General features: G+C 37.5%; 1 protein-coding gene across 6 annotated transcripts in view; it reads right to left on the bottom strand.

Annotated features, from left to right (window-relative positions):
* OXR1 (oxidation resistance 1) overlaps positions 1-11,899 on the bottom strand; it is a 69,816-nt gene that overhangs the window by 10,230 nt on the left and 47,687 nt on the right. For 4 of the 6 annotated variants that reach the window (XM_010167122.2, XM_010167123.2, XM_010167124.2 and 1 more), the window contains 3 exons: positions 5,439-5,519; positions 1,796-1,921; positions 914-1,066 (listed from right to left, as the gene is read on the bottom strand). In XM_010167122.2, coding sequence (XP_010165424.1) covers positions 914-1,066; positions 1,796-1,921; positions 5,439-5,519 — 360 coding nt within the window. The remainder of the gene's footprint in view (positions 1-913; positions 1,067-1,795; positions 1,922-5,438; positions 5,520-11,899) is intronic. The other 2 variants (XM_010167125.2, XM_010167121.2) reach the window with 1 other exon arrangement.

Raw genomic sequence — 11,899 nt, 5'->3', positions numbered from 1 at the left:
GAGTGCTTTACTAGCAGAGACTTGAAAGGGGTTTTTCCTTTTAAGGCATCTCTGAGGCAGGAAACAGAAAGGAAAAACAAGTTAGGACTTGAATTAGAAAACATACCCTTCATTTACAGTTTTCAGACCCCCTGTATGATATGAGGCCCCATGATAGTAGCCCATGCTTCCTGAAAATAAAAACAGTGGTCACCAAAATGGGACAGGTAAGTGAAGTAAATGCTACTGATTTTGCAGTGGTACTCTTAATTCTTCATGGCAGTAGTAACTTGCTTGCATGAGAGAGCATAGAAGTTTCAGAAAGAAAAGATCGAAGTCTTGTGCTGCTTGTAATGTTCACCTGTTAACAGAATACTCAAGAGAGGACGTTTGCTATTCAAACAGCGAGATGTGATCTGCTTTCTGGATTTATACCCCAGTCAAAGGAGAACAGAGCACAACTACAGAGACGCGAGGAACAAAAATTCATTACACTGCAAAGATCTCACAGTCCTTTGAACAGGAGAGAGATGTTGGCTGCAGCCACAAAATGTACCAAGAAGCACTGGCCACAGCTGGCAATGACATTCCAACTCAACAAGATCTTCTGGAATCAGGACTATTTTTCATGCTTAAGTGCAATTAAAAAGAAAAAACAAAAAACAACTTTTAACAGTAAATTTTATATTATGTCAGTCATGCATTGTGACAATGAAGTTGTATCATTTAAGTATTTCCTAGAAATGTAGGATGTCAGAGGATTGTCTGACAGTGAAATATCTTTTTGAAAGCCTCTACATCACTACCAAGGGGAAAACCAGCTTGATACATGCAATTTTATCTCCCCTAATGGACTGAAGTATCAGCTGCTTTTTTATACTCCTCAAACATTTTTCTTGATGGGTCCCCTACCTCCATGAAAACATTTTCCTACCTGTCCATCACTGTCCTTGATAACCAACAGCACAGGTGTGTCTAATCCCAGCATAGTTCGATACAAAGTCTTCAAGCTCATGCCATGCTTTGCAGTACTGTAGACAAGAGTCCATGGATATCCAATGGTCCGTGGTGGAAGAGACTTTGTGAGCTGGTAACAAGATAACAACCATCCTCTTACTTAATGCACTTTAAATTATTTTTAATAATATATTACATATAAAAGAGAGCTCATTATGTTGTTCTGAACTACAAGTGGCCTTAAAAGCTAGTATAAAACTTCAGACCAATCCTAAAGTTTCATATGTGTATTTTTTTTTTAATCTCTGATCTTGCAAGCAGGTTTCTTTTCCTAGTTCTATCAATGACATATAGAAGAAGAATGATTTGCCAACTGAAGAACATGTGTTTGGTAAGGTGTCTAAAAGGTTTATCCAAAGACAGCAAAACCACATCATTATTCTTGCATAACAATACCACGTCTCAGTACTGGGGAACTAGATCACTCAAGTCAACAGGCAACAAGCTGAAGGGTAAAAGATGCTTGCTCTCCTATTCCCGTGCCTTTGAACGCTATCAGTCTTGATTCGAACCTTCAGAGACACATTTAATGAGGTGATTTTGGACTGGACAGAAATAACTGCAGTGAAAACCAAACTGTTTTCGAGGAAGAATAAAAAAGGGCCGATACACAGACTAGTGCTGTTACAGTGTAATGGAAGTTACGATAAGAAAAAGCAACATTTCAGCTATGAATTATGTTGTGCTTATGCATTTAATATCATACAAGGTCTTCCTACTGGTGTGTTTTACACTATGGTCATAGCATTTGTAATACAGGAATGTACAGTACTAAAAAGTGACATATATAAGTTAATACCTTCTCAATTTGTTCTGGCTGTAGTAATTCACTGGGATCACTAAGATTTGGCCGGAATGCTTCAGGCTCCAGGTCTGTTTTGATGTTTGTTGCCTGTTTTGAATTGGTATCTTCTCTCGTTGTTATCTACAAAGAAAACCAACAAGAAAATAAGAATTTGAAATTCTATTAGCAGGGAAGAGAAACGTTGCAGGTTTAAAATCATGCAGTTACTGATTTACAGTTATGCAACGTCTTCAAAAGTTAAGAAATCCATCACACTTGATGTGACCAAGATTTCCACTGCTTCCAATAGTAAGCTGTTACTCAATTATATACTAACTATAAATTACACAGACATCTACTCAGAAGAAAGCTATGGTTTTATGCTAAAATGAAACAAAACAAGAGTCCTCATACACAGCTGAAGGACTTAAAATGCTTTTCCAAGGTCAGCTTACATACTGCCTGCATTTTAACACTAACATAGCACTTACATTAAATGCAGTTAAAAAACAAACAGAAAAGAAACTGAAGCTTCAATATGAACATTTCTGAGTAGTTTTTGAATCAATACTCTTTCAAAGCACTTGTGAAATTTTTCAGATTTGAAGTAGACATGCAGAAAGACTGCTGTCTTGTATTTTGAGTAAAGCATCTGAATGGAGCCCTAGGAATATTGCTGTTCCATAAACTCATCTGTTGGGGTACTTATGGGAATCAAAGAAGAAAGAATTGAGAGGGTGGGGAGGGGAAAAGCAGCAGTGACACTTATGCTGCATACTGAGCTTTGGAGTCTGACAAAGATGCACTATGCATGAAGATCCAGCAGTAGTCTGAACTGCTCATACATCTGCCCTATTGAGTTGTTGCAGATTACCACTCAGTGGAGGTGGCAGAAGGCCACAAAACTCCTCATCAGATATCACAGTTCATGACAGTTTCTTACCCCAGTTTACATTCACTGGCACTTTCAAGCTGAAGTGCCACATGTTGAGAACTAGAACAGCTGAGACCCAAACAAGTTTCGTTCTATAAATTTTGCTGCAGGGACAGTTAAAACTTGCTGTGGGGACAGTGAAATCTGACAGAGGAGTGGGACAAAGTGAAGGAAGTTAGGAACTTAAGCCACTGCAGCAAGACTTATTTAAATGCTGAGATATTTGCTAAAGGAAAAAAAAAATCTTAACAAGAATGAATGCATCTGAATATTTATCAGCCCATACCAGGTTTACTGAAAGTCAGACTGGTCAAATTATTTAAAGCTTGAATACGGAGAATTTCAAGAAAATACCTGCCAAAACCACCTGCCAACTCCAGAATAATAACCAGTGTTTGCCACATACCTCATACTCTAAACATATAGGACTCAACTATGGTATTTCACATACCACTGCGATAAACTTTGCCAAGCTTCTGTGAAGAGAGCTTTCTGAGTTCACAAAAGAAAAGCCAAATCAAAGAAAACTCTGAAATACAGATAAGACTATTTAAACAAAAACAGTCACCTGAGCCGAAAAAAAGGATATCCTTTTTCTCTCCCTAAAGAACTACAAAAAGAGTTACTCTCATAAACTCATTACTTAAAAATAGGCTTATAAAGTCAAAATATCAAACTATATTCATACAATAACTTAATTACAGTAGTAATTCTTAACTCAAGAAAAGATATCATTAAAGAAAATTAGTATCAAGCAAAGAAAAAGCTCCAGTGTTCCATCTTTCAAAGGAAAGTAACAAGCATTTCCAACATAAACTATGCACTGATTTCCATATCACAACAAAATATATGCATTTATCTGTACGTCTTCCTGTGCAAAAAGATGACCTGCGGACTGCATTATAAAGTGCTATCTATAAAACATGTTATGTGGTAATCCAGCTTTTTTCCACCTTAAATGCCTTTTATCCATTGTATACTACGGCTTCAACTCCGTAAGACTTCAGCATTGTTCAAATGTAGAGCAGAAAGCTTACTCCCTTTGTTATTCTTTAATTCTATTAAAGCACAACATGCAAAACATGAATAATCTGGACTGAAGTGGTGTGGAAGGGGTTGTGGGGTTTTGGTAGCGTTTTTTGGGTTGTTTTTTCTTTTCTTTTGGTTAGATTTTTTGCCTTTTCTTAATTGTTATTACCGTAAAGCAACTTTCTTCTAGGAAAAACACTGCTTTGTAGAAGTTGATGGAGACGTGTCTGTTAAAAGGTATCTGTTTGACATAACAGAGTGTAGTTTCAAAATCTGCAAATTTATTTCCTGCTCAACTTTGACAGAGCAAACTGACCTGTAGTTAGAGTCCAGGGGCTTCTGAGGTTAGTAACTTTAGTAACTGCCATACAGTCTACACCACAAACACCTATTTAGACCATCTGGCATCACATCAGATTTTTCAAGTCAGCCTAAACCTTGAGTATGGGCATTCCACGTGAAAGCTATCTGGAAAGAGCTCTTGCACTTCCAGGATATTAATACAAGGATTTTCCACCACCACTTGCTTCAGATTTTTCAAGTCAGCCTAAACCTTGAGTTTGGGCATTCCACGTGAAAGCTATTTGGAAAGAGCTCTTGCACTTCCAGGTTATTAATACAAGGATTCTCCACCACCACTTGCCAGAAACAGAATTGTTTTGTTCTCCAGCGAGAATGAAATTTTTTTGTGCAAAATCTCTGATTTTGCCATAGAAGCAGAACTGCAGCTTTTGAGTTCATGCTTATTATCGATTTATGTAGCCATACCACTTACAAAACATTTAGAGCAATTAATTACTGATTATTAAATAAACAGAAACGAAAGAGCTAAGAAAATGTTTTCTTATGTGTAATTCCATAATAGGTGAAAGAAAGCCAAGATCAAAGTAAAAAAACAGAACTGAAACTTTTTACAGTTTCAGTGACTAATTACTACATGAAAACAAAATACTCAATGCTTCTAAGGAGTTCTAAGTTATGCTTTCCATCAGTACGTTATGTATGACGTACACAGCAGCTTACAATTTTATAATTTTCAAAGAACTAAGAAACACCTAAAGAGAATGCAAATACCAGTTTAAGTCTGTATCAGTAAGCCTTTAAAAAAATTCTGAATCAAAAGTACTGTTTTCGAAGTATTATTTTCGGAACAGACAGTTCCATTACCAGCTCCATGTGTAAGACCTGTGCTGTGTCAAACTGCCACAGTTACCTGCTTGCAGGGAAAAATACTTACCTATTCCACAGAAGTTGTGAAGCTTGATATCTGCCAAGTACTGTGAGATTCTTGATAAAAGATTCCTATATAAAATTAAACACCCATGCGGCAAGGTTTTGGATTCTTCACTTGGTTTGCATTCTTTTTAGGAAAGCTTCTATCTAACACAGCACACCAGTCTAAAGTGGAAGTTAATACACACCACTCCAAGTCAAGCACTACTGAGAAAAAATTATCAAATTCTGACAGAAAATTCCTGTTTGAAAGAGCTGGAAGTAATAATTCCATCATAAAATTGATTTCATCATAGCATTGCACAGTTAAATACATCCAAAACAAAGGAATTTTCTGATGCATCCTTGTAGTGCTGTAGACAAGACAAACCCACTGAGTGTGGGATTTGCCCTGATCAAAGACACTACAAAGAAAGATGTTTTAGTATCTAGAGATGGGGTTGAAACTACTGAAGAGGGCACCTGGAGACGTCTGCAGAGTGTGCGCAGTTCTTCGCTATTTAGAGCATCGATCCTGCGGTGATACTCAGCCACTGACACTACCTGAATATGGAGACAGGAAGACAATAATTCCACTGACAGTTGAAGAAAAGTAAAAAGGTAAGAAAGAAAAAAGTGGAGGAGAGTAATGAAGGGAAAATGTGCAGTGATAACAAACAAACAAGAAGTGCTGAAAGATGTGTGTTTCCGCAAGGACAATGTTCATGTAGGTGATTATTTAAACGTATGAGTAGACACAGCAAAATTACAAATTAAACACTGATGGCACTAGCAGTCAGACACATCTCACTGCTCTAGGATGAATATAGAACTGATATAGGAGCACATGAAGTTACCAGTATCAGAATGCTAAATTAGAAGTCAATCTGAGTTGCATGCTTTAACCCAAACTCTTCAGCCCAAAGTTCTCTAAACACTCTGCACCTATATTAATGAACCCTGTGAACCTGGTTTGCTTTCCTGAATAAAGACTAGAAGCAAACCTCAGGCTTCTCAGAAGGTTCTAATTCTTCTATCTGGCAGTGAAGATACAGCTCAAGACAAGATATAGCAGGACAAAAGTTTAGTAACTCCCCAATACCACCTCACAATATCTTTATCCTGACCTTTATATTGACCTCCAAAGCTTCAGGAGCTGCTTATCTGTTAACATATTCACTCCAAATGGCACCTCCACTTAGGCAGGAGGTGTACAGCCAGAAAGCCTTTAGTCAGAAAGCTCTAGAACATGCTGCTCTGGTGCAACAAGCTGGCTAAAGGACTACAACAGTCATTTTGATGTAACTACAGCAAATAATGTGATTTTGAGAACAACTCAAAATCATCATTTGTATGAAAGCATCTTAAAACGGCTGGTGGAGAGATTAAATGGATGTCCCATGTAGGAAGAGTGTATTAAAAACTTCTAGAGCCTACCACAGTGCAAAAGAAGACAACCACAAGTCCAGCAGATCCCCATCTACCTGCCCCTACTACAAGGAGTTTGGCCAGATACTCGCCACTGTCCTGAGTACAGAGCCCACAGTCATGCATGACTGGCTCTTGAGCAGCGATGGTTCGCTCTACCCCATGCAACTGCAAGGCAAGGAAAAAGGAATACTTGTGATATCCGGTTTTATTCCTGAATGATCAGTAATTACTAAGCACTCAATTTATTTCCACCATTTTCTACTGTTCTACTAAAAAAAAAAAAACCCAAAAACAACGAAAACTGTTGTAAATTATATTGGTTTGTGCATTCTCAGAGTCAGCTATATGCAAAGCTTTAACAGTATTCCACTCAAGCATATAAGTAATAGTGTAATTTTATCCTTTTATTTGCTATGATAGTTCATTGCAAATTGCACTGTTCACACCAGCACCTTATGAATGTAATCCTGAAAAGCAATAATGTGAGGACCCATTAGCCTTGTTGCTTCTTTAATCTTAGCCCTCATCACATGAGAGGCAATAGTTAACTTACAATGGGCCACAAATGCGTGGTTACTTAAGGAGATTCTTGAAGGGGTGGGAAGAAATCAATTCTCAACACCATTATTTAGTTGCTGGTTTACATACTGGAACATAGACAATTTTACAGGCAATGCCATCTTGCCTTTGACCTGTCAAACACAAACTTTATCATCATCCTGCACCTGGGAACCCCTTACCAACTTTTTCCTTACCAAGGAAGATCTGACACACCTTTTCACATATGCCATGAGGGTGCCTGCACCCTCAGAACAATGTGCACAAGGTATTTTGATAAATTTTTTACCTGAGAGAAACATGAATACTTATCCAAGTACATACACAATAATAGCTCCTTAGCATCCTGAACCTGTTGCACACCATCACATTATGTCACAAAAACCTGCACAGGGGCAGACCATTGGTATGCAATGACAGGCTTCATAAATAACGTGTCTTAGAATGTCAAACTAGCAACAGGAAAATTAAGGGCAAAGAATCCACCCTTTCAAACCCAGTGCTTATTTTAAGTATACTGCCCATACTAAATTTTGTGAGTGAACCACAAGACAAACTGTTTCAAGGTTATCCACTCCTCAACTGAACTGGGCTTTAAATGAGTACATTAAGATAACTCAACAGGTCAGCCACCATACCTGACCTTTCGTAAAATGCTTATAGTTTAGGTCAACATGCTTTATATTTTTGCTTTGCAGTGGACAATATAACACGCTGCAGGATTCCGTAGCTCATTTAATCATTAAGTCATGTATGTCCAAGCTGCTGGCAACTACCTTCTACAACTTCATTCAGGAACTGATCAAGATGTACCTTGAAAAGAAGCTAGCATTTTGTCCCTGCAAGGCTTGAGAGGGATGTTTTGAAATGTTAGTATCATTAGTTAGAAGTTTATTCTGTTTTATGACCTGGTTTCACTCGGTCTGCTTTATGTTGTTTCCTCCTCCATCAGGAGTTCTTTATTTTCCTTCCTTGTAGTCATATTAATCCTCTATTCTATTTCACCATGCTAAATAAAGCAGTGATTTTCTTCCCTTTCCCCCTGCCCCCTATGTCAGCTATCTGTTCTTCTGGTTATTCCAGGAGCTACTTTCTACCTCAATTCCACTTTGAGCTTTCATTCTTTGAGCATGATTAATTTTTCACACTGTATTAGAAATACCTGCAAAGCAAAGTCTTCCATTTGTGAAAGACAAATGACGTTCTGGATGCATCATACTGGACTGTGGTTTTCAGTACAGAATGTTTCTTTGCAATAAAATTCTTTCATTTTTGGGCAGGTAGCAGCAGATGCCATTTATCTGTATGTTACCAAGGCTTCTGATTCTATCCTATGCTTTTGATTCTAACCTAGCCTTGCAATCAAATCAGTTATGTATAAAATACATTAAGAACAAGGCTGAAAAACTGGCTGGACCACTGGGCTCAAAGGGTTGATGTTATCAATGGTAAAGGACTAGAACAGGCTTCCCGGGGAGGTTGCAGAATCCCCATCCTTGGAGGCTTTCAAAGTTTAACTGCACAAGGTCCTGAGCCAACCTGGACAAGTTCTTATATTCACGTCCTTAAGGTATAGGATAAGGCTTTCCAAATTCCAATGAAGTCCACATCCTTAAACAGGAATTGCCAAATCACCCAAAATTGTAGCGTCCTAAGCATTCTGCCTAGGACTGAAATGCAGGCCTACCCATATGAGTTTGCTATGCACTTTATTTACTGCGCTCTCTTCATGATGCCAAAGAGACTTTTTGAGGATCAGGAAATGTTCTTGAAGGGCCCTCTGTTCCCTCTGTATTATTTTCTGCTTCAAAAAGAATGCAGGAGCAGAGAAGAACAGCTAAACCTCTTATGGTTAATCTGGGCACTGGTTAGAATAGATGGAAACAAATAATGTGTATAGCCAGGAGATCAGTGTGCTTCGGGGCAAAAATGATTCTGCTTTGGGACTTTGAACAGTCTACCACAGGACAATTCCAAGGGCTAATCAAGTTTGAAATGACATGGGAGATATAATACTATCTGCTCTATTCATAATAGCAACATTGATGAGAAAACATGGGATGTCGTATGACTCTTGCAGTGTGAATGCCTTTTCAGCTTGACTCTCCACACTATATATATCTGAGCTAATCACTTAGCAGAACACACAACAGTTTCAATATTTAATGCAGTAAGCCAAATTGAGGGTTTGCATACTAATGATTCAATCATTCAAGGGGCTCAGGATTCTCTTTTTTGAGAAACTCATGTTTCTAAACCTTGTTTTTCTGGTAGTATGTCAGAGTATCTAACTCTTGCAAGCTATGCTGGCATATGCAGTGAGCAGAACAGAAATCAAAATTCCTAACATGTAATTTTTTGTCCTTCAACAATACACATGAAAATGTAGTTACAATTGTTAGAATGTCCATGAAGGACAGTTTGCCATACAGATGGTGATACATCAGCCCTTTCACATCAGTCTGCTACACACAGCTGTAAACATGAAACCTGCTTACACCAGTGAAGTATTCCTCTGCCAGTTTCATAAAGCCACGAGTGACCAATACACACACACCTATTACATGTTTGCTAACAGGGCAGTGTAACTGCTGCCCTCAAACAAAGTACAGATAAACTTTCAGAGTTAACAAGTAGCTGAAACCGTCTCCTTAGAGAAAGGGAGTGTCTTATCAGAGTTGAACAGTCTTTCTGAAAGATAAGAACAGAGAAAGTGTAAGCGTAGAAGTGGTTCTCTTCAAAGTAAGTTATCTGTACCCTCATGACTAACTGTGAATACGAAATAAAAACAAATATTAAGAAAGAGAATGAAAGCTGAACAATTTTACTTTGAATCTTAATATATCTCTAAGAATCGTGTGAACTGCAAGCTTCATGAACATTATTTCTCTAGAGTAAAAAAAAAAGTTCAACCTTTAAAGTTCCAGGATATTTAATTGAAAAAATAAATGCCAGTGTAATTTTATCAAGCCATTACAAAGTTACTCCAAAATATCAGTCCTTAACAGCCAAAGAACTACAATTATTAGCCTACCAACTACAGTTAGCCAATAAATCAAAACCTCAGAAGTTGTGCAAGTCTCAAATCATTCAAGCTATTAAAACCAACACCACTTTAATTCCCTTTGTATAATATCTTAGGAATATAAAAGCTAAAGATTAAAGTTGTCATTGGTTTTTCCCCATTTGGCTAGCTGCCTATGACCTCTGCATAGCATTCTGACAAGCATTCCCAAAGAAGGCAATCCACCTTTTGTTCTCTTCCATTGTCTGATGTCTTTTGTCTGAAGTGCTTTGACAGAAAGAATGGTGGCCTGCATTTCTGACATTCTAGAAATTTACTGGCATCTCTTGTGTTGTAGTACAATAAAGAGACAAATACCAAACAGATTTACTAAACAAGTGAGAAGCCAACATTATTGGCTTTTTGAAGGGGAAGCATAATGCATTTGTTAGTCACCAAAATGTTGATCTCCTATTCTGGGAAAGTATCGAACCCCTACAGTGCTCAGCCAAAATTTACTCAATCACCACAAAAATGATAAAGGCCTTTCAGGTAAATAATCCAGGGTGACCTACTTGCTTCAAGCAAGCATTCTTGTTTTATCACTCCATTTGGTCCAGCAATTATATTATTTCATGCCAGATGGGTTTTCATTCAAATTTCAGAACAAGCACTAATGACACATTAAGTTAAACACCTGTATTTCATATGCTGCCAGTCTCCTTAATATGCTTTCCACTTTGTCTTGCATAACACAGAAGTGTCCCAACAATCCTTCCCTCTTTTCTGTAAGGTTACACTTGCACATTAGCTTTATGATCATTCATTGAAGGAGAAAACCCAACTTCGTAAATAGAGCACGTCTTGTTGACACAGCAACATTTTATAAGCATTTGCAGATACTCCTATACCCTTTTTTTCTGATTTGACTTGTTTTATACATTAAAATAACTTGTTCTCTACCTCTCCCACAGCAAAGAAGGTTCTCAGTCTTCTTCATTTCAATCTCTCCTTAAGAGCTGGTAACTTTTGCTTTTATTAGCATAGTTGGACTCTGGCTAAAATGAGGTGTTGGTCTTAAGTGAAATAATCATAACAAGGGATACTACTACTTTTTAAAATTACCTGGGCAAGATATATCTACATATACAGATGTACGTTAAAGAACACATTCTTGATGAACTTCATGTACCTTTTACAGTGCTACTGGGTATGCCCAAATTACATTTGAGTTTAGTAATTGTATCTCTGTTCTACATTCCATTGACACAGAGGAAAATTAATAGCTTATTATTTCAAAAATATTTTGTTAGTTAGGAGCACACATTTACAGAACCAGCTGCTGCCACATTACAATTTCATATTTTACAAGTAACCTGGCTACAAATAAAGATCAAAATAAAAACCAAAATCAACAGCACCTCCAAAAGAAGTATGAATCAAAATCCAGAGATCTGTAACTCTTAAAAATACAGTTAAAAGTCTGTCACAGGTAGAGTCTGAATGAAAAATATCTTCCAGATCTAACGGCTGGTAAAAGCACAACAAGTCTATTGTCAAGTTCACTTCCTCCCTATCCCCACGATGTTATTGTTTTGCAAGTCTCACTGTGAACCATTTCCTTTATGTGCTACTACAAATTTAAGTCTTTCTGGGGAAAACAACACTGAAAACAACTTCACAGTTACTTTCATAAATCTAATAAACTAAAACCAGTGGTATCGGTCCTCTCCATTATAAATGTGAGGTTAGGACTACAGCACAGTCATCTCCATCGATTTAGAAGTATTATCAGACCTTCACATGGTTGAATGACTTCTGAGAAGGTATAATCAAATAGTAACTCAGGAGATTTACACTTTTATAATTAAATGCTAGTGTACTGTTCACAGTATTTAGCTATAAATCACATTTTTTGTTGGGGGGGGGGGGGGGGGAACTTTACTCCAAG

This window comes from Antrostomus carolinensis, unplaced genomic scaffold, assembly GCF_000700745.2.
Source record: "Antrostomus carolinensis isolate BGI_N321 unplaced genomic scaffold, ASM70074v2 scaffold7384, whole genome shotgun sequence".
Taxonomy (NCBI): Eukaryota; Metazoa; Chordata; class Aves; order Caprimulgiformes; family Caprimulgidae; genus Antrostomus; species Antrostomus carolinensis.
This window is presented reverse-complemented; position numbering and strand designations above follow the sequence as displayed.